The sequence below is a fragment of the Ruditapes philippinarum genome, unplaced genomic scaffold, assembly GCF_026571515.1.
Source record: "Ruditapes philippinarum isolate M1 unplaced genomic scaffold, ASM2657151v2 ctg1017_1_1_1_1, whole genome shotgun sequence".
In the NCBI taxonomy this organism is placed as follows: domain Eukaryota; kingdom Metazoa; phylum Mollusca; class Bivalvia; order Venerida; family Veneridae; genus Ruditapes; species Ruditapes philippinarum.
The window spans coordinates 163,029-190,753 of record NW_026859308.1 but is presented as its reverse complement, the minus strand read 5'-3'; the positions used below and the strand labels follow the sequence as shown (position 1 = coordinate 190,753).

At 31.6% G+C, this 27,725-nt stretch overlaps 3 protein-coding genes across 12 annotated transcripts in view; 2 read left to right on the top strand and 1 right to left on the bottom strand.

The window, feature by feature from the left end:
• The window catches only part of LOC132756018 (serine/arginine repetitive matrix protein 2-like), a 44,451-nt gene extending 38,740 nt beyond the window's left edge, over positions 1–5,711 (top strand). For all 4 annotated transcript variants that reach the window (XM_060746971.1, XM_060746972.1, XM_060746970.1 and 1 more), the window contains 3 exons: positions 324–467; positions 822–1,223; positions 1,825–5,711. In XM_060746971.1, coding sequence (XP_060602954.1) covers positions 324–467; positions 822–1,223; positions 1,825–2,288 — 1,010 coding nt within the window. In that variant the 3' untranslated portion in view covers positions 2,289–5,711. The remainder of the gene's footprint in view (positions 1–323; positions 468–821; positions 1,224–1,824) is intronic.
• A 618-nt stretch (positions 5,712–6,329) lies between these two features.
• Positions 6,330–22,954, bottom strand: LOC132756017 (N-fatty-acyl-amino acid synthase/hydrolase PM20D1.2-like). Its single transcript, XM_060746969.1, has 11 exons — positions 22,591–22,954; positions 20,912–21,144; positions 19,041–19,127; positions 18,184–18,320; positions 17,731–17,850; positions 17,376–17,451; positions 16,751–16,812; positions 15,151–15,229; positions 13,573–13,644; positions 12,939–13,104; positions 6,330–12,041 (listed from the first exon to the last, which is right to left on the bottom strand). Exons 1-11 carry the CDS (start codon positions 22,856–22,858, stop codon positions 11,815–11,817), a joined length of 1,527 nt encoding a protein of 508 aa, XP_060602952.1. The 5' UTR covers positions 22,859–22,954; the 3' UTR covers positions 6,330–11,814.
• The window catches only part of LOC132756016 (trichohyalin-like), a 37,446-nt gene continuing 32,671 nt past the window's right edge, over positions 22,951–27,725 (top strand). For 6 of the 7 annotated variants that reach the window (XM_060746964.1, XM_060746967.1, XM_060746966.1 and 3 more), the window contains exons 1-2: positions 22,951–23,080; positions 25,337–25,389. In XM_060746964.1, the coding sequence (XP_060602947.1) occupies positions 23,070–23,080; positions 25,337–25,389 (64 nt within the window). In that variant the 5' untranslated portion in view covers positions 22,951–23,069. Of the gene's footprint in view, positions 23,081–25,336; positions 25,390–25,419; positions 25,816–27,725 lie in introns of those variants that run through there. The other variant, XM_060746968.1, reaches the window with a different exon arrangement.

Below are 27,725 nucleotides of genomic sequence, written 5' to 3'. Positions count from 1 at the left end.
ATCCTACCAGGTGAGAGAAGCTAGTTTGTTCCTGAAATAACCCAGAAAATGTCAACAGTGGTGTACCTTCACCGGGAAAGCTAAGTGGTTGGTTTAAAAAGCTAACCAAAATTTAAAAAAAAAATGAAAGCCAGTAATGCCAATTTCTCCAAACTATTATATATCATACATTATTTTAGTGCAAGGTTTCAGTAGCAAATAATGAAAAGCCTAGATATAGAGACAGGGTATTGTTACCTTACAAAAGATTTCTAAAGTTTGCATTCTCATTACTTAAAAATGATTATTCAATATCAAATGTATTTTGTATTGTATTGTAAAAGGTTCATCTGATTTGCTGTCTCCGATATTTAACCGTGAGAAGAAACAGGAGGAAGTGAGAAAACCGATGAGTCTTTCTGAGAGACTGCGACAGGAGTTTGGGCTAGATGACAGTACTGACGATACTGATGCCGAACAAACTACTGGTAATTCTAAAATTATTCATTTTGTTATCGAAATTAACGCGAGCCAAACAGTAGAAAAAAAAAATTGGTAGATTTTCTCTTCAGCTAGTTTAAATTTCCTAAATTTACAATGAAAACATACTAGCTGGACTTCTGATTCTAATTTTTATGACTGCTATTTTGTTAAAATAATTCATGATAGCTTCTTCTATGTATCTGAATAAGTAATTTGTTAAGATAGACTAAATATAGTAAATACTTAATGCTTCAGATGAAAGAAAGTTATAGATTAGCAATAGAAGAATAACTCCAAAGTTTTTATTGAAAGTTTATATAGTTAATATAGTTAACATGTATATACGTAAATCATTTTAGACCAGACTGTGAAGGGAACAACTAATGGTAATGGAGGTGATGTGCCGCCCCCACCTCCTCCGCCTCCACAGAGTTCAAGGTCATCAAGAATGACAAACGGAGGTGGCGTCCAGTCTCTTCTCAACATAAAGACGTACCCAAGTTCTTCATTAAAAGCTGGTGTAGAATCAGCATCGGCTGCAATGGGTGGACCATCTAGTGCTGTACCAAAGATGGTTCCACCTCCACCTGGAGGCCTGAAAAATAACATGGGCGTGGCTGTACCTAGTATGGTGCCGCCTCCAAACAGTAAACCCCATCTCACTTCTACCCTGCAGGCACCTCTCTCTAATCTGCTGTCAAATGTGAAAAATCCGCAGAAACTTCAAAATGATCTCACAGCACAATTGGCTGCTATAAAAGGTATGTACTTACATAAGGACATAAGTCATTGACTCTTAAGCTTCTGAGTTCCTGAAATGGACTTGTCTAGGTTCCATCTTTACGAATTACGGTTTATCAATATTTAGGAATATCAGGAGATTGAAATTAGAAATTGGTCATGCAACTGAATAAAAGTTGGTCAGACTGGATGTGCAAACTGGCCTGGCTCTATACAGGTGGCAAAGGTATAATCTCTTTTAGTTCCAGCAGAGTAAGGGTAAAATAAATAAATATATGTTCCTACTTGGCACAAGTAAATTATAATTTTATTCCTAAATGAGTAACTAATGGAATTTTACTTCAATAATCTAAAGATCAATCTTGCCATGATCAAAATCTTGTGAGGACATGTAAACTTTCAAAGCAAGATTGTAAATGAGTTAATAACTGCATAAAAAGAAGGTATCTAGATTTTTTTATCATTGAAAGGTTCAGTTTTTTTGTTGCAATAAAATTAAAAATCATTGCTTCCCATTCGAGTTTAAAAGATTGCTTTTGGGATACTTTCTCTGAGACTATATGATAATCCAAATATTTGTAAATTTTTAATTTACCCTAACAAGTAATTTCTAAATTTCAGCTCAGATAAGCAAAGTTCAGAAATCACTGCCAAATCCATCATCATCTGCGAGCTTATCTTCAAGTGTAGATCAGCTGGGTACCAGCACAAGTGCAAATGGGATTTCATCATCTGGTTCCAAACCACAAGTGTTTGACTATGGGCATCAGTCGGGCACAAACTTCCTCAGGCAAAATTCTCATCCGAGTAGTAGTAGTTCAAGTAAAAACTTTCAAAGCTACAAGAAGTCGTCACCGTCAGCGAGCTTTGGTAAAGTCTCGCCACGGATGAAGGTGTCACCAACATTGTTAAATCATTCATTCAATAACTCGAACAGTCATTCACAAAATGGACCCGGGAACCAGTCATATAATAATCATAGAGACTTGTCACCATCATCATGGAACCAGAAACGTGCTACATCTTCTAATAATCATTCAGTTAGCAGGAAACCGTTTTCTAAACAAACATCACATAAGTACTGATTCAGAGGAGTTTTTGCTTATTTATACTTTAGTGGATAGATCAATTAAATTGTTCAAACATTTGTTAGTGGTTAAAGACTGTATAAATGTTAAGGAGTCTTAGATGTGCTTTTTTTATCATGTAAAAATGATAAAGCTTTGTAGATGATTTTATTTTCATGTCTTTTTATATACATGTTTTTTTTTCTGTGTGTAATATGGGGAATAGTTCAGACTCAGCACTGTAGAGGGATAGGTAGAGAATTAAAGGCAGCAATGTTTACAATTTGTTAATAGTTTGTAAAGTAAAGCCAGTTTCAAAACTTGTTATTTCGTATTGTTGTTATAATTGCTCATTTATGTTGTAATAGCTATCACATTAAATGCTTCATTCTTTTTTTTCTAAGAAAGATGCTTTACAAACTTTACTTCACTGAACAGTATAAGATATTTGCTTTTTGTCAGTTTATGTACTATTGAGGTAACATTTCTACATGTCTCATAAAATGTGACGGAGAAAAAACAGGTTTTTATACAGTGTTTTATGTGTATTTCATTTCAACTTGTAAATAATCGCATTACAAAAGTATTTATTGTTGTCATTAATAAAGTAGTGTTTTTATGGGGAATTAAAGTGCACAGGGTTATGGAAACACTTTCTTGTTATTAAGGTGGAACACATTGTGAAATTTGGAATTAAGTAGATACTTTGTTTTTATTGTTGGATTTAGAAATGGGTTTTAAAATTTACTTTCAAAGAGTGGTTGTTTACCGAGAAGAAAAAAATTCCACAGATTGCTTTTGTGAAAATGCCAAGGGGAAATAATCCATTAGTATAGCAAAAACTGATAGTAATTATATATATCTTTTAGGACTTGATGCAATGTTTGTAGAGATATTTGTATCAAGACCTCACAATGTGTGTTACACAGTTTATGTAAATAATAGCTTCTAAAAACAACAAAGCTGATTCATTTGATACCAACACTTTCCTCCCATTATATCTGTCGGTATATCTATCCATCTGTATGTCTGTCTAGTAATTTACCCACCTGTGGTCTCTCTTGTTTTTGATAACCAATTTTGTAATTAATTAAAATGTAAAAAAAAATTGTAAGAATCTGAAATATTTATTCTATTTATTCTACAAAGAAAATATATAATTAAAAATTTATAATCTATATTTTACATTGATGCTAAATTTGTGCAATTTTTATTTTGTTTAAATATTTCGTCCCTTTTTCTTTTTCTGTCCAAAGTTGCTTTGACTTTTTAACAGTGTGTCAAGTTTGAATCAACTTTGTTGGAAAATATCTGTATATAATGAGCAAAGAAGAAAAATAAACTTTAACATATAGAGAAATGTCTATTTTTGTACATGTACATATTATTATCGAGATAGATCATTTTGTTTGACGAGCGATGTGTTAAGTAGGGCATTTGTTTTTGTATATTTTCGTTGGATATATTTAACCTTCTTCTGTCGTGTTGTTCAACAATCTTGGTTGTACTATAGAAAATTTGTGTTTGAGAGGTTGCTACGTCATTTATGTTTACACAAGTTTTTCAGAAGAGATAACATAATTTAAAATGTAAATGTGATGTGAAGAAAACTTAAAAACATCTTAATTGATAAACAGTTTAACTAGAAATGTCAAAAGTCAAATGTACCTCAAGTTTTACACAAAATTTTACAGATGTCAAAATAAATGAATTCTTCAGTTTTTACATGTATCAGGTCTCGATATTCTATTATTTGTTAACATATATCCAAAGCTCTGATGTTATTGAAATACTATAGTTTGCTGCAGTGTCAAAATTTGATGATTAGGTTCTTTATAGAAATTCTGTCAAAAAAGAAAAGAAGATAGTGTGTCTAATTCTCATCATTATTTCATGTATACATCAGTTTTGAGATTAGTTTATGTGATCTCGTAACGGGCGTAGCAACCTCTCTTTACACTTGGTGACCTGTAACTTACTCATCATTATGTTATCTGACAACACACTTTTACCAGTGACGGTGCATTAGACACAACTTTGCTGTAGGGGGGCATAAAATACCATATTCTGTTGTATTTGTTTTTACAAGAAAGCCTTGCAGCTATTATTTTATTTCTCAATTTTTAGTGTCTGTTTTACATTCAGTTATAACAATATATTACATATGTTTAACTTTACCTCCAAAATAATTATCACAAAGAAAATCATAAATAATGTTTACAATTTTGATGCATTGGTCAATTTTTGTTCTTCTTGTTTGGTGTTTTTTCTCACTCGAGTTAATATTCTTTGAAGATTTGTGAAATTATAAATTGATAGACTTAATACTTTGCAAAAGAATTTAAGAAAAAGTATTGATATATTGCTACAGAATTAGAAAGAAATATTGTATTAAAGTTTTTCAGCAGTATTAGTGCTATAGATGAGTATACAAAGTTGAAGGTCATTATAATAATTACATGACTTGTTTAAATACTTTTGTACAATAAATTATTGAACGTAATATTGATGGTACAAGATGTATGTAGTATTGGTGAAATTTTTCATGTTTTGAAATATTCATGATTAGTTTCAGTTATATTAATTAAAATAAATGACTATTTAGATAACCACATTTTTTTACCAGTTCAAGTTTTTGATGCTAAAAATAGAAATATAATAAATTTAATACAGGAATTGTCATTAACTTCAAAGTTTTAAGTATGAATATTGGAAATATGTTTAAAAAATGAAAAATAAATGTCTTTTTTATCTATTTTCAATATAAGAATACTTGATTTTTGAAAGTGAAATACATACCCCTGATAGTTTATTTTCTATATTTTCTAAAGTCCTTTCATTTGGTGGACATATATATTTTCCCTTATAAATGTAGATTACATAGTATTTATAAATTACATCTCTATGACATGAACGTACTTGGATGATTTATTAACATTATAACTCTGAATTTATTTATTTTTTTGAAACAGTTCATTGGAAGAGATTTCAGGCTATAATTGAACTACCAAAGATTTTAAATCTATGTTGACCTGGCTCTATACTGTTGGTAAATGCTAATCAGTTAAAGTTCCAGCCGAAATATTGTTAATGAATTAATAAACTGTGTCCTGAAAATTGGACTTTGATATGTTTAATATACATCTTTAATACAAAACAAGAAAAGAAATCATTTATGCATTTATAAGGGAAATAATTATGATCCAGTTGTTTGTAGGTTTTTGTTTCTTTCTTTCTGGTAATATAACATTTGAATACAACACTTGATTGTTCCTACATTAAAAATCACTGACAGACCGAGGTGTATAGTTGTTGTATGGTAGCTTTGTGAACAGCTCTATATATTGTACTGTATAGCTCATTGGTTTGAAGACAGATACATAAAACACTATGTACTGTACTAATAACTAACCTATTGAAAAATAAATGAAAATTATACTACATTCTTGTTTTTCTCTTTTCTTACATTTGTTTACCTAACTGCATTTATGGTTTCTTGTCATTTTTTGGCAATTTTCAAAATATTTAGGATTGTACTCGTCAAAGCTGGACTTTATTATTAACAGTGTATGTTGTCTATGTTCAGATGGTGAAGGTGAATAACATCAAATACATGTAATTTGCCCCTCTTGTATGGGATAAACCTTTAAATTCCCCTGCTGGTTGTGACAGAACTTTCACAAGAGACCAGCAAATACCAAGATAATCCAGTACATCTGTTAATACTAGGTATTTATTTTGAAAAATGATTGGTTTTGTCCAGATTGACAGATGGACCAATCCATGCAAGATATTCAACATGGTAAGCTATATCCAGTCCGCTTGAAGGAGAATGGTAATTCTACTATAGTGCTGGCTTGTACGGGAAATGCTGAAAAACTCGCCAATTGTAACTGTTGCAGTGTCTATGTTGAACCCCAACTCGCATAAAAAACATATATAACATATTAGTACTTGGTGCAGTTTTTGCTACTCCTCTGAATGATACAGGCATGCTACTGGTATATATTGACATATGCATTACACAAATGGCAGTGTTTTGCGTTATTTATAACCAGATTTGTCTATTTAAGATCAAATTTATTTATTTATATTTTTTTTGGTTAAAGCAGTATATAAGCCAGAAAAAACTTTTTGATATATTTTGAATCTCTTGAAGCAGATTCATATAAGTAGGTCATGGTCATACTCGGAGGTTAAAGGGTTTATCAATAATAAGTGGATTTCAACTTATAACACGGGGTTGGAACCCCATATGTATCTTGAAAATGAGCACCGGTAAAAAGAATGTTAAGCATCGTTCTGTAGTGAGATTTCGTAAAAATCTGGTTTTTTTGAGTCTGTTTAGTGACATTTTCTTCATACACACACATCAGAACCCACGACGGAAAGAGTATCTCAATGAAGACTGCATAGAAATCCAAAACAAAAATGGGTAATATAGAGGAGAGTGAGGAGGGTAAAATCACATTTCGATTTTCTTAAAAAAAGGACTGAATTTTATATAACTGTTTAAAGGGACTCCACTGAGGTTTTTTGACATGACGGGACTGGAAATAATTTTTTGAGATTATTACTCCATTTGATGTAAATCTATGCTAATAACTTATGTGCAAAATTTCAGATCATTAGCTTGCTCCATTTTTCCAGAATAATTATTATAATAGTGAAAAAATGACCCAAAATTGAAAAGCGTTTAAACGCTTTTCACTCAAATCAGACTGAGAATAGCACAAACAAATGATTTTCAATGTATTTCTTGGTTATATTTTATTTATATTTCTGTTTTAAGTGCTCCTGTTTATCTAAGTGAAAAATGAAAATTTTATGTTTTTAGGCTTATAAACCTCAGTGGAGTTCCTTTAAAAAGTTGAAATTGACCTTATTTCACAGTCACTTCTGGTGTTATGCTTCACATCTGGAGCAGCGGAAATTCAAATATACTTTTAACCAATGCTCATTTTTGAGATACATATGGGGATCCATCCCGTGTATTACACAGTTCGATCTTTTTATGTATTTGACACCTGGCATGCTGCCATTAGTTATCAAGTACAACAACATTGCCCACTTTAATAAATCACTTATTCTGTTCATTTACATATATTTTAATATATCAAAATGAATAAATCATACTGCCAACTTCTGTATTTATAATTTAACATTTTTAAATAGACATTTATAAAGATACAAAAACAAACATATTATTATGTAACAAGTTTAACAAAAAAATGGCACAATTTCTCTGTTATGCAATCATTCATATCATATAACAAAAAAAATGCATTTGTGGATTTCAAAAATACTAGGTATGGATTTCAGACTTTAGTATGAATGTAAATATCTGTAAAATGCTACTGATGGGCATCATTTATTGTGTAATGTAATCGAGGGTTGACCACAAAACTGTAAAAGTCCTCCTTTGTTTTTTCATAAAAGTTACAGAAGTTTTACATATCTGACATTGGTAACATTGGTAACAAATGAATCAAGAAGTAGGTTACATGTATGATTATAATGGGCAAGGTTACATTGTTTATTACATTCTTTAAAATCATCTTTATCATAATGATAAAACAAAATCATCAGCTATATCCATTAATTATTACTACCCATTTGTACTTGTTAAGGTACAACATTGATTTCACTTTCAAATTTTAAAGGAGCTCCTCTCCATATTGCTGTGCAACTTTTGAAATTTATTTTATGATATATACAGTAGAACTTCGGTAAGTCGAAGTTGGAGGGACTTGTGTAAAAACTTCGACACATCGGGACTTCGACTCATGAATCGGTCTGAATTTCATGACCAAATTTCAACCCGTGACTAGCCCTATTTATAAGATCTATAACGCAACCTATTTCATGTTTTTCTTTCATTCATTAATCTGATATTTTACATTATACAATGATAAATATGACACGTTAAGTAATTTTTCATGGCTAAATTGATTTACGTATACAATAAAGTTACAAAAGGCGTAACAATACGAAAGGGCAATAACTTAACCAGCTTATAGTAATTATTTCGCGAGTGATTATAACACGACACCGGGTCACGGAAGTACTCAAATGATTGTTCTTACTGTTAAATACCGCTAATGCAATTAAAATAGTAACGATTTAATTAAGCATTTTTTTCACACATTTAAACGCATATAGAGGCTGTTTGAACACTCGGCTGTGTAATTAACACCTGTCACTAAAGTTGATCGGAAATCGTCTTCGCAGCCAGAAAAGGTGTGAAAAATGTCTCGAGATTGAAGGTGTCGAAATGATCGAAGTACTTCGGCTTATTTGTGGTAAATTGTTCTAGATTTATTCTATACGGACCACAAAAAAACTTCGACACATCGAAAAATTTGACACATAAAATCTCGACTCATAAGTAGGTTTTTATAAGGAATATATAAGGAAAAAAATCGGGACTTTCATTTTACTTCGACACATCGTGAAAATCGACTAATCGAAGTTCGACTCATAGAAGTTCTACTGTATATAATATATATATTCATAATTATGTACAATTTATGGTGAATGTAATTACAACACAAGAACAAATTTATCATATAATTAAAACAACTACATAAAAATTGGCACAAACTTATTGCAAATATGTTCCTTTTTTATCACAACAATATGAAAACGAAAGCAAAAAGTGTTGTTCTTACACTGTTACCATGGGCTTACACGATTACCATGGGGTACAAATCAAATCACAACTTATATGACATAATTTAAATGGAAATAAGTGTAAAGTACAGCTGCTGCAAACTTGTGAACTGCAAGAAAACTGCACAAGTGGTCACCTCTATAAAACATGATCCTGTCTATCAAGGTTAACTTCAAGTCTTAGGGAAAAAATACGCTACATGTACCTATATGAACTTAAAATGCAGACCTGTTCAATGCGGTCAACCACCAGTGTAATACAGACTGATATTGATAATAAAATGGTCAACAGGAAAAAGTATAAAAACAATAAAAATGTAAAACATTTAAATATTATGGCTAGGAAGCCTCAAATAGCTGATAAATTCTAATTACAAATACTACAATGAATAAAAATTGAAATTCAAGCAGTTAGAGCAAACAGTCAAGTTAGTTTGCATTGATTTATAAATTAAAAGTAATCTTGTGTGTTGTTTTTTTGTTACAAATTTCTTATGTGGTTTTGCATAAATTAATTCAAAAGATGTTGCATTTTTTTTCTTTTCGTTTTAGTCAGCCTCTTGGCAAGTATGTTCATGGAAAAACTAGTTGTTGTTGCAAATTCTCTTGAATATAAGACAGTTCATGGAAAATAGTTCACCAGTTTGATACAAAAATAAACTTATTTTTGTATGCATTCACTTTCGTGACTAATTTCTCAAACATTAACAATTTCATCATATACATGTATATATGTTATACATGAAATCTACATTTACATCTACAAAGTACTACATTTGACATGAAAAAAGTATATACCGGTAATGACATTAAAAGCACACATATTTTATCAGCGTATATAATATCCATCTAGGTTAACAATGGTATAGTTACCTGGATATAGTGGTCACCTGTTGTAGCTCAGCCCCATTGCTGACCACTATAGACAGGTTAGCCTGTACTATATAGTAAATTGTGCAGCCGAAAACGATGGAATTTTCACCTTATTAACACAAGATTAATAAAAGATACAATAAAATACACTGAGACAATCATATAATACGATGTTAGTTTACAAAATGGCTGAATAAACTTTTCAAAATTGCAATGTCTTTTTGTTGGAATGTAATAAAATTGCTAAGCATGTAATTATTATCAATGACATTGTGAAATTCGAAACTTTCTCTATCAATGTTTTCCTGGAAAAATAAATGTGTGTGTTCATGGTATTATGATAGAACAATACAAGAAAAATATAAAAGTTTCTTCAACCATATTAGAGAGGCCATTAGGAACACAAAAGAAATTTTTTTTTTTATATGGCCATGTGAACAATTTCACAGCAAAAGGATCATATTTGATAATGAGAAACACTGTGTAGGAGGAACACAAGGACAGGTTCGTGGTAAAAGGAACACCTAACCAATCTTTGATGATGAGTAAAACAAGGACAATTTTATGGTAAAAAGGAACACCTAATCTACATTGTAATCAATCCTGATATTGAAGAACACAGGACAATGTCATGTAAAAATGAACACCTAACCAAGCTTTGATGATGAGGAACACAAGGACAATTTTATGGTAAAAGGAACACCTAATCAATCCTGACATTGAAGAACACAAGGACAATTTCATGTAAAAAGGAACACCTAACCAGTCTTTGGTAAAGAGGAACACAAGGACAATTTCATAAGAAAGGTAAATAATGGAACATCAAAGTTTATATGAAAATTTATGGTAAATCTAAGATTATGATAAAACGAGATCAGTTCAAGGAGCATCACACTCCACTTTGCTCAGTGATGGAAAGTAAAATGAGCAGTTTCTTCATATAAAGATTATTTCAATGACAGATCACATTAACTTTTTGATCTGTCAATGTATGTGGCAGGTAGAAAGCATTAAGATACACCTACATACAAAGTTTGATGTTCCTAGGTCAATGCACTTTGATTTAAAGGCCGCTTTTTATATATTGTAAATACAGTTTTCAGTGACCTTTTGACCTGAAAATTGGTGTGGCAGGTAAAACTCATCAAAGGGCATCCACATGCTGAGCTTGAATTTCCTAGGTCATAGCACATTGATTTAATGGTCAGTTTAACATTTTGTTATTAGTTCTCAGTGACCTTGACCTTTTGACCTGCAAATGGGTGTGGAAAGTAACAGACATCAAGGTGTATTCACATACATGTTTATAGTTTCAATGCAATAGCATTGTTAGTATTGAAGTTCATGACCATTAAAAGAAAAACTTAACCTAGAAGGTAAACCTACGTCGATGTCAACATGTGGGTCATATTAATGGCTCCTAATTATCTTGGACCAAAGTGGAACTAAAAATATTGTAACACAATGAAAATCAATAATCAAGAAAAGTCACCGACTTATGTGAAACATTCACAATTTTAGATAATAACGACAACAAACATGTATAGATTTAAGCATTTTAGATAATTAAAATCTTATATCAATAGTGGTAATCAGGGATATGGCAAATGACAAATATTGTTTTTCCATGTCTGTATAGTTAAACAAACAAGACTGTGATAATTATTGCTAACATAAACTTATTCCTTAAGTTGTAATTTTAGTAAAAGTTTGAATATAAAATTTGTACCCTCATGGTGACCTATTTAAGGTAGCAGGGCATGAATAATGTATAGTAATCTTCAATTATTTTAAAGCTACATTGTCCTTGACCTTTGGGAGTTACGTCCTTGAAACAAAAAGGACAACGAGGGTACAAATGAAAGTCAATTACTAAATATATGGGTTTTTTTGTAAAACTACGACTTAACTCAATAGTGCCTTCTAACTTTTTGGCAAAATAATGATACTTAATTTTTAGCACTTTTTTGATAAAACAAATAACTCTGAACAATTATGGTTACAATTCACCGTGGTTATGTATAGGTTCTATGCTGGCCTTGTTTGAATTCACCATAAGATGATAGTAAAAGTTTACAGCTTGTTCATAATTTTTCACAGAAATTCTTTCATTGTCGCCATGGAAACGTTGAGGGTCATCAGGAAACATGACTGTCGGACTAAATCTGTAAACATTGTGGGACATACGTAGGTAATGTTTCGTATCTGTGTTCCCTATCATAGTACCTGTGATGGAAAATTGCGTTCTTGAATAAAATAAATATATAAAGCTATTTATTCCTTTAATGAAATTAAAGAAATTGATTGGTAGCTGTTATTAGAAAGTAAAGAATTACATGGAACCTGCAATGAACCTTACAAAATTGATCGGTACATGTTATAAATACTTGTACTAAAGAATTTAATTGTACATGTAATGAGGTAAAAAATAAATTGTTACCAAAACTGGAATTTCAATAATTGTCAAATTTTATAAAATTCAAAACTTGCAGAAATATTTTTTTTTTTCATAAAGTACTTCAATATTTTGTTCACTCTGTAAAATTTGACAGACTGTTGAGAGAGCATTGTTAAAAGAGACAAAGACAATTTTTTCCCCTTTCTGTATTGCAACTACTTAAACTGTTTTTGGGTACTGTTTTTGCTTTTTTAGTTGGGTTTTACAGCACACAAAAATAGTAGGTCACATGGCGACTTTCCAGTTTTCCTGGTGGAGGAAGACCTTAGGTGCCCTTCCATGCATTATTTCAGGCACAAATGGGCACCTGAGTAGAACCACTGACGTATTGTAAGCTATCTGGATGGCTTACTCACATGAAAAAAATACATAGCACTTCTCGGGATTTGGAGCCACAGTGGGGAGGGGCAAGTCGTTTGATATCAATGACCCTAACCACTCGGCTACTGACGGCCCTTGGGTTCTTTTGAACAAACAAAAACCAACACAAGGCCAATTTTAGGCATGTATTCTTTGTATTCATGCTTTACATAATGGGCTTATATCACAATCCAAATTGGATCCACGTCTCTCCAAAACACAATATCCATAAAATATTACTATCATAAAACTATGCAAGAGAGATAAAGCAATTGTCTGTATCTTTTAGTCATACAAAACATTACCTGGGGCAACATATGTATTATTCCACACTTGTCTAATGCTATTTTTAACTGTCTGGTAACCAAAATCTGTGTCCCCACTGGCAGCTATAGGGTGTGGCTCCATCGAGCCTATTACACGTATCTTTACTCTGTCATCATTTATTATACTCCTATCATAATCTATAATCTGAAATAAAAACATACTTTTTGCTAGTTCTGGCTTCCAAAACTTTATTAGCCACTTTTTAACACTGATGCTGCATGCATGTAATAGTATATAAACCGGTACGCTGAAGACCTTAAGCTAACTTTTTGCAATATTAATAATGAAATATAAAAGAAGTATTTGCTGATTTAACCATTTTCCTGCAATATACAGTTACTACTTACTATGAGTATTTGATGGTTTAAATAATTCTCTAAAGGGAGTTGTAGTTGTCATGGGTTTAAGCCCTACAATTCTCACATCAATGTTCCCTCATATGACACAAGTACTGGTTAATTCCAAGTAGCAGACTTGAAAGTGGTTCAAATGAGCTTCAAGCTTTCTTCACAATTAAACGAAAAATAAATATGTTTAAACTTATTGTGGGATATTTTTTCTACTTTGTATTAAATACTAGTATATGCAAAAAATAATAAAAATCAGTATCACCTCTTGAACTGTTTGTGCTGGATGGATTCTATGATTGACATAAGCTATAGCTTCAGGTGCATTAACATTTATCTGAAAATATAACAAATTTGTACACACATCTTTTCATCTCTCACATGATTAATTTGTTTTATTTTATATAAAGAGTAACCTAAAATATAGGCAGAATTAGTGTGAAACTTAATAAATGGATGGATTTCATTTAGGACAAGTGCAGCATCCAAGAGCTATAATTTTATTTTGAAAATTTTTAGAGTTTTTTAGAGTTTTTTGCAATTTTTTATGCAAAACTTTATTCTGAGCATTTCCATAAGACAAAAGGAGGTATCTACTCACGACAGATCAAATTGAGAAACAGTGCAGTGTACTTGAACCTTAACTCTTTCGCATAATATTTGAATAATTGCCCTTAAATTTTAAAAATGATTGGTGTGCATAAAGTACTTAATTTGCTATGACAGTGGAAGTTCTTGAATAAAAATTGTCAAAATTTAATCATTTTATTAGTTTTCAATTTTATCTTCCTGTTTTGTGTATGCCCATGATTTAGAGTGAGAAAAATGAGCACTCAGTCTTCAATTAAACAGACTTATGAAGCTTCCATTTTAAACGTATTTTGACATGATGGGTCAGGAAATAATTTTTCAAGATAAATGTTTCCTTGGATGAAGGCGTAGAACCAATAACTTGTGTGTAAAATTTCAGATCATTCGTCCACTCCATTTTTAGCTCAACTGTCACAAAGTGACATGGTGAGCTTTTGTGATCGCTTTTTGTCTGGCGTCTGTTCGGCCGTAAAATTTTACTTTAAACAACATCTCCTCCCAAACTGCTAAGCCAATTTCATCAAAACTTTATAGGAATGTTCCTTTGGTAGTCAACTTTAAAAATTGTTCATAGAATTTAATGCCATGGGGGGGGGGGGGTCCTTGAGTTTCCTTTTTTGTACATAGTAAAAACTTAAAAATTCTTCTGTATAAAAAAAACCAAATAGTTAGAGCTTAGATATTAAGCATGAAACATCTTCTAGTGGGTGTCTACCAAGTTTGTTCAAATAAAAGCCCTGGGGTCAAAAGTGGTCCCGCCCTAGGGGGGGTCTTTGTTTTTCCCTATATGTGTATAGTAAAAACTTAAAAAACATTCTTTTAAAACCCCAAAGAGGTAGAGCTTCAGTATTTATCATGAAACATCTTCTAATGGGTGTCTACTAAGTTTGTTTAAATAAAAGCCCTGGTGTTAAAATTAGCCCTGCTCCAGGGGCCTATATACAGGTGAGCGATTCGGGGCCATGATGGCCCTCTTGTTGCAGAATATTTCTTCTAATTGTGCAAAATGATCCAAAATCGTAAAGTGTTGCAAATGTAAATAGCACAAAAATATGACTTTCAATTTATTTCTGAGTATATTTCTTAATTATCTTTACTAGTATATCTTTCTGTTTTAAGTGAGTGCCTCAGTTAAGTTAGAAACTCAAATTTTATGTTTATAGATTTTTGGACCTCAGTGGAGTTCCTTTAAGATCTGTCACTTACAGTTCCAGCAGGTAAATAGTTGATGGTATAACATTAATCATCATACCTTTATACCAGCATTAAACATGGTCACAGCTGAAACTGTTCTTATTACAGCATTTATACTTGGCTTCTGGGACATCACCCTATGTTAAAAACACAAAAAATTACATGTAAATATACAAAATAACTTTACTAGTAACAGTACATAGACCTTTTAAATGATGAAATCATAGACTTGTCAAATTTGTATTAATCACTATTAAATCTACCCTGCTAAAGACCCATCAAGTGTTAAAAGCACATTTTAATAAAAAATTAATCCATAACAACCTTCTGGAACAGAAAGTGATTAACCTTTGCCCTCAGTATAGAGCCAGGCCAGCCTGAACTTCCCTGGAGTCTGCCCAGGCTGTATACTGTTGGCTGACCAACTATAAATTTTCATCTTGATATCCCCAAAATTGATAATGGAGATTAAAGGAATTTAGCGGGTTATAAGTTAATTTATGAAAGTTGTCACATTAAAAGTACATTATACCTGTTCATGTATATCTGAAGCTTTTTCTAAGCTTCTAGAATCTTCTTTTGATATACTGCCTTACCAAAATATCTATTTTTATATAGAGGATATTGAATGAGTGTAGGTTTAATACTAAATTTATTGAACAAGTTGAATAAAATCATACTATGCGAGCCTCTGGCATGCATAATATTGTTTTATTCAACGAGTTCAATAAATTTAGTATTGAATCTACACGAATATAATATTCTATTTATCAAAAAGAGAACAGTTTACAGTTAAAAGGAGTCATTTTTCATTGACGCGCCTGTAGTGTAACGCTAACATTAGAGCTGTAACGCTATGTTTATATATAGCCCAAATGGTGTCACGTCAAAGTATTATTACACTAGTGTAATATTGTTTTTATTCCATGGTTTTATTACACTCCTGGGCCGCGGTTTATGTGATAAAAAAGCCTATTAGTATAGATGTTACCCTGAACTCGGCAAATGTGGGTATTGTATTTCCAAGCTAATCTGTAGGTACACACAAACTTTTACCATTATAGCTTCACGGTACACTTGTTGCACTCATTTTCGAAGCTGTAACTGTAAAAGCTTGTTTGTACCCCAGGATTAGTGCTGGAAAAAAAAGATATTCTTAATTCCAGTTAGTCTATTTGGAAAAGAACATACAAAGCAGCAAGCGTTACTTACCTCAACTCTCATTGACTAAAATAGCTTATATTTATGTCATAATTGGCAGCCATCTTGTTTTGTAATCTGTATTCAGGGAGTACCTTTTTTGAAACCTTTCCCTAAGTATGATTATGAATGTTTTCTTTTGTAAACTGTATGATATATAATACAAGTCTATTTGAGCCGCGTCACGACAAAACTAACATAATGTGTTTGCGACCAGCATGGATCCAGACCAGCCTGTGTATCCGCGCTGTCTGATCAGGATCCATGCTGTTCCCTATCAGTTTCTTTACTTGTTATAGGGTCTGAAAGCGAACAGCATGGATTCTGATCAGACTGCACAGATGCGCAGGCTGGTCTGGATCCATGCTGGTCGCAAACCCATTATGTTGGTTTTGTCGTGACACGGCTCATTTATCAATTTAAGTGTGACTAATTCACAAGTTACCGTAGTAACCTACCATGATACCACAGGTTTAAACAGCCACAGGTTACTCATCACCATTCTAAAAGGCAATGACATCTGAAAAGGTAAACATGTAATTATGAATGGATTTGTCCAGATTGAAAGATATGCAAATCCATTAAAGATATTTAGCAAAGTAAATGTTAATTCAAAATAGAATGATAGCTTTAAGCTTATTTCAACTACTATATACTTAAATAACTTAAACTTTCCATGTACTAGTGTCATAAGGATAAAAAAGACAGGTTCAACCAACTGTCCTTTTGTAAAAAGTAGAAAACATATCCCCTATGACAATGAACTGTGATATTTTCCAATATGAATCTAACCCTAAAGTCCAAGGTTTAGCTGTTGAAATCACAACCTTAAGGCTATCAAGTCGGTTTTTAACTGATATGGAACAAAACTTGCAATTCCTACAATTAAGGGTAAAAAATATTACCCCTTGGCCCTAACAAAACATACCTATATTATTTCTCAGTTGGACTCAAACCTGCAATCCCTGGGTGGATAGACTGGCACCCTACGATAGACTGGCACCCTACTTAGCTAGCAATTATCTTCATCCTTTTTTAGCAATATATATATTATACGGCTATGAGGAAATCAAAAATACTTACATAGGGTGCGAGTTGTTCAAAAGTTTGTGTCTCAGGACCATATCCAAGCATGCTTGGTGGCGGGTTTCTTTCCAATCTGAAAAGAAAAATCAGAAGATAAAGAAATATATACCTTTTTACCCTTTAACTTTAAATTTTTAAACTAATATCCCCATTGCCATCAATATACAGCCAGAACAGCCTACACATCAGTGCAGTATGACCAAGGTCTATACCATTTGCAGTAAGTGGTAAAATATAATTCAGTATTTGGCTAGATACTGAATTATATTTTACCACATAAAATTACCATATATATTTAAGGAAATAAAATGTAAAGAAGTAATATTTTATACAATTAACAAAAAACTTTTACCTATGTACTGCCGCTGCTAAAATTCCAATAGTTGATTCAGGTGGTGGCATGGACGAGTGACCTGGCGTCCCTTCAACCTTCAGCTCCACATATGCCTGACCTTTCTCTGATGTTCCTATACTGATATACAAAATCATCAAACGTCTTATTTCTATCATTATTATGATGCAAGAGTTAACAACCTTATTAAATTGCCTCCACTCGGATCAGGACAATCTTTCCTCAAATGACACCATTACTTGTTAGTTTCATGAAGCAGACTCAAATGCGATTAATATAAGTTGTAATTAGTTGTTTCACAATCAATCTTAAATAAATGCATGATGTGTGTTACAACTGTTCTAAATTGGTCAAGTAGTCTATCTACTAAATTGTATAAGCCACTGAATAATTTTGGTTTTGCAATGGTCTTTATTGTATAATACAGTAAATTGACAAATAATGTATGCATACAGGCCGACTTGATCCTTCATTCCAGGTATGATACCGTTCAGGAGTGTAAGTCCCTCATCAACGATAAATTCAAGCTTTCTCACGCCACGTTCCCAAAGTAGGTCACTGATAGATTTTGCTCCATCTTGACCACCAACCTAAATGAAATTATATAAAAACATCATCAATATATATATCATTAATGCTTTACCTATAATAAATGTCACATCAAAACCAGATATTTTAAAGATACATGTACAAAAGTACCAAGAATTTTTAAATTAATCTTTGACACCAATAAAGAGAGTAATAACATTAATTGATACTTTTAAAGAAAGGCTCATGGCCCTGAAATCCTTGATTATATACCTACTTAAAACCTCCCTAAGAATAATCTTTGTTCAAACTGCCTGGCTACAAATTATGCAACTTTATACCTTACCTCCCTGAATTCTGCAGTTATAGATATGACAAAATGTGAATTTGGATCAGCCCTATATTACTTTGGAGGATTTTAATATTAAGAAGAGCTGTCAGAAGGACAGCATGCTTGACTATTCTAGGTTCATGATAGTAATTACAAGAACCTAGATTATGTAGAATATTCCAAGTTCAAAAAGGGTCATAATTCTGTCAAAATCCATGTTATAGTTATAGACCTTGGACAGTGACCTCCTACTATGCTCTCAAATACATGTGTGAAGTTTCCCTTTAGTAGTTTTGGAGATACCAACTTGCATATAGAAACTTGTCCAAAGTGTGACGATGACGCCTAGGTAAGTACTAAAGCTCTCAGTTGAGCTAAAAAAATAACACTGAAGTGCAGCTTAAGAAAGCCCACAAGATTTTTAATGAAGTGAATATAGCTACATCATTACCTCTTCATCATGACCAAAGGCAACATAGAATCCTCTTTCTGGTTGTCTCCCCTGTGCTGCATAAAAGTTTAAAGCTTCTAAGATACCCTATAATAGAATACCTTCAAGAATAAAAACATATTTGCTAGGTTGCATTCAATTTGAATGAAAGTTAATATAGCTATATATTAGCTAACAAAACTTCTATATAATATCTAATGTTTAACATTCTGAATCCCAACCTTAGTAGTAAAACATGTTCATTATATTGTTAGTTGATACATTTTACCAAATATATCATAACATCATTGACTTTCTATAAATTAATGTCAAAACTCAATGTTTAATGTACCCAATTGCATGAATTCAAGAGATTAAAAAAATTCAGTATAAAATTAGATGATCTGGAATAACAGGCAAATCATTATAATAAGGTATATATACTACAATAATTTTAACAAAGACATTATCCATGACTGTTCAGAAGACATACTATTGATACTTTTTTTTCTTTTCCTGTAAATGGAGGTAAAATTCCCTTTTGCTATTTTTGTATTTTTAGTTTTGTACAAGTTATACATATATCCTAGTATCAACTTTTGCTTTAATGTCTTTTTATAATGACTAAGGATTCTATATTATGATTAAAATATATTGTATGTACATTTGAACTTGTCACAAGCTCTCAGAACATGTTAAATTATCTATATACATGTGTTCAGAAAATTTTATATTGAATATTCATGTGAATTTAGACTTGGGTTGTAACAATTTCAGAAAATAGTTTGTTTACATGAAAATTAATTTTCTTTTGATTAAATAAACTAAAAAAAAACAGCATTACTATATTTCTATATGTTAAAAAAGTTAAAAGCTCAAATATTTATGTCAAATGGCTTGTTAATATGAATTTAGAAAATATTATATTGTATGTTTTTGTGAACTTATACAAATTTATAGAAAACTATATTGTATGTCTTTGTCAATTTCAAGATTTGTTATAATGCATTTATGTAAAATCTGAAAATAAAGTTACAAATTAAAAAAAATGTATTTTCATATTAGAAGCCAATGATTAGGCTTAAAAGGATAAGTGAATATTCCATAATTTCCAAGATCTATGTGTTAGAGTCACAGTTAAAATGAGTTTACTGCTATAAAATGTATTTTGTTACTGAAGATTCTAAAATGTAAAATGTGAAAGCCAGAAAAAATGATTGAAGGTGTAAAAAAAAAAATACGTGATAAGAAAAAAAATCAAAATCAAATTATACTGCACTTTATGAATAAAAACAAAAAAACATTATTGATTATTTTTACAATTTTTTAACATTCTTAAAATAAACATAAATTAGTCCATACAAAATCCACTGTACCATCATTGTTACTTTTTGCCACTACAGAGCACATTAATACAGAAATTTGTTACTGGGCAATGGACATGTAACAAAGTGTTGTACATAAAATTTTGTACCACTGTATAAAATATAATAATATCAATACAATTAACTTCCATGTTTTTTTCATTTGAATATATACCTACAAAAAATTATTTCATCTTTTATTAGAGACAAAATAATAAAATTTCTTTTCAGTGATTAAATTACAGACTTGTTGTTAAAACAATGCACATGTGAGTTTACATCTTTGTAATCCAAACAAGCCCTATACTTTGTCAAATGTGTAACAGGGTGAGAAAAATGTCCAGTCTTACTGAGACTTGAATCCAGGACTGTCTGAACCCTGTACCATGGGCTCTACCAACTAAGCTATCCATTTGATTACACATCTCACCTCTAATTAGTGAACAGTTCTAAACCATTACACTTGGTAAGATATATGTTGTTATTTCTTACACACAAATATACTTTTATAAATGATATAACAAATACCATGACACCATGTTTAAAATCTATAGTCCCTCTAGCGTAAATAAAGTTGTTAATAATCTCAGCTCCAAACGGATCAGCTTCCCATTTAGAAGGGTCTGCTGGCACCACATCAAGATGCGCCATTAGCAGGTAAGGGGTAAGAGAAGAGTTACTGCCCTTGATTGTATACAATAAGCTATAATTTGCCACTACTTCATGTTGAACGAGATTAGACTTGTGTAAGTCTGGGAAGGCTAAAAAACAACAACAAAAATTATTGATCATTTAGATGATACAGTTAGAATAGAAATGTTGGTCATTTTCAGATGGAAAGATTAATTCTTAAATATATTAATGCAACATATAATTTAATCAACAAAATAGCAATTAATTCCTGTATACATGTATCCCGAAACAACCAATTTTCAATCACAACCTAAATTCAAACACATTCTTAATTCTGTGGCATTGATGTCAGGCCTGACTAAATTGCATAAAGTCACATGTTGTATTAACTTCAAAACTTGCAGAAATGCCACACTTGATTAATTGTCAGATGTTTTTAGGAAAACAATAAGAAACTGTTTGTTTTAAGTGACACAATATAAATTGTCCAACTTTCACTATATCAAAATAGTCACTTGTTTAAAATAGTGGTAAAATTTTTCTAAGCAAGTTAATTTTTTTTTATAAAGTAATGGCTAAAGAGTTTTACCATTAACCTCAGTCCTAGGTGTATTTAAAACATTTTATTTATATGATGTACCACAAAATATTCATCAGACTTTACACGGGGGTCCTTATTAACAAAATCTTATATTGTTATCAAATTTTTTCATGTGATGATTGTAGAATAATTGTTTTGTAAGCGATACCAGCTGGCAGATCTAGACAAGTTTCCATATTTGCTAATATTATAAAGTGGGGAAGGTAAAATGGCTGTAAAGATTGGATGCATTTATCATTTTGCACCCCAAATAGCATACTAAGAAGTGACACCTTTAACTGCCTTTTTATACACATTAACAGTAGTCATACCAATGCATTGTGCTGTACATATGTTATAACATTTAGTGTAAGTTTTTTAAAATCTTGAAAAAACTGTTGAAAATCGTTGAATAGACTATTGTGAAGTTTTCTACAATTTTTAGTGGCCCTGATTTATCTTTAACAAATTTTCCATGGTGATTACCCTGCTGTTTGAATTTAGGTTAAAATATTCCTGGGAGTAACCAGAGTGGGTCATATTGTTTTTATTGAATTTCTAAGAAAGATCAAGACTTGTTGAAAATGTACCAACCTGAAAATGAATAAGTGTTAATAGATGCATTAATAGCTAAAATAAATTTAAAGTATAATTTCCCCTTCCATTGAGCATTGGCTAAAAACAGCTTAACTGATTGAATATTGGTTGTCCCGGGATATATAATCTCATTTCACTATATAAACAAATGCATTTGAGTGATTAAATTAAGTGTAGTCTGATTGAGTTCAGGTCATTTCAAACAGCCTTTCTGTCAACTTCAGCATTGGCATCAAGAGTCCATCAAGTAAACAAGATGTTAAATGCCTGTAATTTTCATGTTGATAGAGATATTGATAACTGGATAGATGAAACAGCATCATAAGTTAACAAACTGTTGAGCCATGGCCATTAATATTTCAAATAATGCATTTGTCCATTATGAAAAATATAATACCTGACAAAATATAGTCAACAAGACTTTTCAATTCGTCACGGTTGTAATCAAACGCTTGTCTTGAAATAGTTTGAAACCTAAGAGCTTTCTGGAATCTTTCAATGGGTTTTGAATCATGGCTAATTTCAATAAAATCTAAATCAGATTTTTTGCACTCTTTGATATCAAGTTGTCTGGTTTGTAAAGTAAATGTACGAATGACAACCACCGCAAAAATTGCAGCAATTATAAGTGTTGCAATAGAAATAATTCTTTTCACAATCGACATTATTGTCTTCTTTAAAAAGTTATTTAAAAACACAACTGATCAGTTAATATTTTTGACAGATATCACATGAGAGTTACTCCCCTTCCTACCCGCTGAAAACAGGAAGCAAGTTTGCGCATGTGTGACATGAAATTCCTGGCGACCAAAATAACAAGTTCAGACCAATAAATTTGTTTACATGAGAAGACCATGCTTTTAGAAGGAACTTAAAATGAATTACAGGTTTTTTATTTGTTAACAATCTTTTGAAATGTTTCTTTAACAGTTATTTATTTGAATTCAATAATGTTTAACCAGTTGACACTTTGCAGGACAGGTGCGATAAATTGTTTACCCCACCCATCAACACTGACAACTGATTTATTTTGTCTTCTCTAACTATTGGTAATTTCACTTGGAATTGAAACCGTTTTGTTTATTACCACAGTGGAATTTAGATATCAGCTATGTTGATAATTCTAACACTCACGTGATTTTGTCACTATAGACAAAGAAGGACAAAAACTGGTGTTAAACGGACAATAAACACCGGTTAGGGACTACTTGAATATGCGCTGTTATGTTTTCACCCTCGATTGTATAGTTTACAAAGCATTTTAAAGCAACAATAAAAAGCATTTTTATTTATATTTTCAGTTCTTAAAATGTTTTCTTTTCAAACCATACCGAAATAATATCTCACATACACTAACGCCACCTATTAGATCCATGTCAGTTTATAAATATTTTGACAAAACGGCGCCAACCGTAAGCAGCGTAATGACGTCATCCTAAGTAAACAACTCATTTATAAACAAGCTGACGTTATTTCATACATACAAGAATGATAAATGGGGCACTGATGTAAACACAATACGACGTAAGTTTTTATTGTTGAAAACTTGATAAATTACGTTTTTTTTCTTATTATTTCTTTTGTTTAATAATTTCTATAACTTCGCAACAGTAGGGTGCGGAAATCGAACAGCGTTATACGAAAATCGGCACCGGTTGAAAAATAACATTAGTGATTTTCCTTATTTCATCGTGTTAGAATCGAAATAACATCGGCCTGAGAGGTGTATATCGGCTATTTAACACCGGTTTTGTCGTTTTGATGCGACAAAATTAACCACTCAGGCCTACGGCCTTCGTGGTCAATTCATACACATCAAAACTCCAAACCGGTGTTAAATAGCCGATATACACCTCTCAGGCCGATGTTATTTCTTAAATTTAACATTAAAGATTAGTAATCAAATTATGGCAGGCCAAGAAATGTTTCTTGAAATTCTTGTAAACCATTATCACTATCTGGTCTGCTTTAGTTTATAAGGCAAATACCTGATGTCATGTATTTGCCTAATTATACCACAAATTCTTTATTATATATATGTCTCATCGAGGGGTTTGACATTAATGGAAGATAGATAGAAAAATTACATGAAAATATGTTACTTTTCGCGTCTAAAGATTCCTATATGAAGGCGGAAGTTGCAATTTGTGGGTAACATTTAAAACATACTTACAAATCTTTTACATTGTGTTCTGATGATCTCAGACTAGAATTGCTGATTAATCCTGGAAAATCTACTGTTATTCAAATAAGTCATTTTATACTTCTGCCATTTGAATTGCTGGTTCCCAATCAGATGCTTTAAGCTGCTAGTATTACTCATAATTTCAAGGGGAGCTGGAAAGTACTGCAAAGGGAGTCTAATTTTACAAAACTTAAATTATCTTTCTTGACCAAGTAATGTATGAACTGGCAAATCTAAACTTTCAAGAAAGAGAATTTATGGCAAAATTTATGTCTAAATTCATTGTAAGAAATATGTGTCCGTGCTTATTGTTAAACTGCTTTTTTTTTGTTAAACAATAGGCACATGAATCTATGCAGCTTTGAATCATCCAACTTTGAACTAGATTTTGCGACTTATGCAAATAAATTTTGATGTTTTTCCATATGTAAAACATGTCCTAAAGTCGTAGAGGTAAAAATAACAGGGCTTTGTTTCAGTGGTCACCTTTATTATGAAAACAAATGGTTCTATATTACAGGAAGAATCTTTGAACTAATTACTAGGTTTTTTACATTCAAAACAAACATTTTACGGTGTTTACACACTGAAAAACACACTCCGTATATAACACCTACATTTTTCTATATAGATTTTTAAAGTGATACCTCAAACCATTTCTATGAAAACCAATTTTGAAAAGTGTTGCATTAGAAATGTCTTTCATTTTAAAACAATTAACAGCAATGAATTTGATTGATTGGTTAATTAATAACAGTTAATTAATAACATGAATTTGCTTATACCTTATTTATTAGGTAAGCATTTCTCCATTGTCAACTTCTTTTGTTTATACAGTGTTGTCCTTATTTTGTCTATATCATGAAGAAATTATTGATTAATTTGTGATTTTAGTTGTAGATATAGTTACATATTAAAATAATATAACTATACATTACTTTTCTTTCTGTATTTTCAGTGTGTTTAAACTACAGAATCAAGCTGGTAGACCTGCCATATTTTGGGAAAAGGGCAAGTATTTTTCTTTATTATTATTTTCATATGGTCACCATTTGAATTTAAACTTTTCAGCTAATACTGGGGATATGAACATTGCAACAGAAACTGTGAAGTTGGTAAAGAAAATTATTAAATAGTTATGTTTATTGAAAATTAATTTGAGTTAATTGACATAGTGGTATGGTTTTGTAATGAAGAATGATTTATGAAAGAAAACATTAAGTGCCACTATGGTAATATCTAATGAGTATCAATTGAATCGATAAATTTTAATACAAAAACTTATATTAACTGTATTTGGTGTAAATATTTGGCTTGTAAAGAGTATATTTATTACATAAAGTAATGTTAGAGGTATTTCACATAGATTTTGATGACTTTATATTTGGCTAGATTTATTGGGTTTTCCAACTGTGCCTCGTCTTCTCCCTAATATAGGTAGGTGTGTCTACATGCATCAGTGTTATTGTAACCCCGCCTCGGCCGGTGGGGAATAGTTGGGACTTTTAACTATAATTTACCAAACCACCTGCAAAGCCCCATCCTTCATGGACAGTCAGATGGTCAAATGCCCCAGCACAGCCAGATGGAAATATTGCATAATCGCAAGGTCTAAAACAAAAGCACCCCATTGATCTGATAATGCAAGGGTCAATGAAATGTAAACATTGGCCCATCCTCCCCCAGCTATCCCCCATACAGGCCAGTGGATAAGGGCTGTGGTTACAGTATTTTGGTGCATTACCATAATATGCTTGTGTTTCTATTATGGTGACAGATTTACACGGGTTTGCTGTATGGAGCTATTGTTATAACCTTATACTGTCATCCAGCATTTATGGCTATTATTTTATAATATTTTATATTTAAAATCATGCATGAGCGCATTTAGTTAGTGTTTCTTTTTGGGTTCCACAAAATTAAATATTGTCTTTTAAAATACATAATTTGCATGTTCTTACTGACACCTAGGTCACAATAGATTTTTTTAGAATTTAGTCCCAAGCTTGGGTGCACAGCTTGGGTGCACAGTCGATGATAACTTTAGCTCAAGAAATGATTTTAAAAAAAAGGCAACTTAGGCTCCATTTTCTTTCTGTCATTCATATGGTGTGTGTTTTCTATTTAAAGTAACTGTCCATTTGATTTGATGAAGTTTTAGCAGCAGCATTTAAATGGGATTCATTTATATGCTCACAATTGTGCACCCTCTTTGAAAGTTTATTCAACTTTTGATTTTGTTTTAGGGTTTAAGTTAATGAGAGTATTCATTAGATATTTGGAGCTTTGTTTTTTTAAATCATTACTTGTAAAATCTGTGAAAATATGAAAATAAAAAATAATAGGTTGACTGAAATCAAATGCATGGTACAAAATTAATATAGCTCAATCTTTTTGAAATTGTAAATTTTTAATACAATTTTTACATCAGACCTGCGAGGTTTATATATTGTGGCAGTTTTGTTGAAGAGCAATAGATATTTCATACAATTTATACAGTACAGCATCAACAGATACCCAAGGTTGATAAACATGAAGAATGTCATCAATAAATGATAAATGTTAATGGTTGGGCTGTGGGTATTCAACAATGGTGATATAGTGTCATGTTGATTATTGGTAGCAAGAGAAAAATGATTCATGTACAAATATTACTGCTTGATTGGCCAATAGTGACAGTGTTGGCTTCAGATCATTATCACTATTATTGGAGTTATTGATCATAGAGCAGACTGGTAATAAGTTTGATGAATGTACTAGGTAAAGTGTCCATGTTTTGCCTATAATGAGCTAATTTCCACCGGAAAAAATGATATCTTTTTATCCAAAAGACTGCAATCAAAACAGTTGTGCTAAAGGTGATTGCTGTTGACAAATCAAAGTTTGAATGGAAAATTGCAGTAACTTCGTAACTTATTTGAAATTAAGATGGACTTACAACAGTTTTGCAGTCAATCCTCGAAATGTGCGAGCTGTTTCATCAACACATTTAGACAATGTTTTCACACTTGGTTACACTTATCTGGGCGACCCAAGCCATTTGTTTTGAAAATTCTCAAATTTGATCAAAACTTCACTTAAATTTTCAACCACAAGACTGAAGAGTGTAGGTCATGTTAATAAAATAGAAATGCCATAGACAAGGTTTATTTTATTTTGCTATGTGCATATTCTCAGTATGTCATCCTGTGTATTGACATCAGGTGACAATTACAGTTACTGTTGAATGCAGGGGATTTAGCACCATATATATTGTTTCTGATAAACATAACAGTAACTGCTATAGCATTTTATTTAACAAAGCTTTTACTTTTGTTATTTGAATTTATTTTCTTTAATCAGTTTTT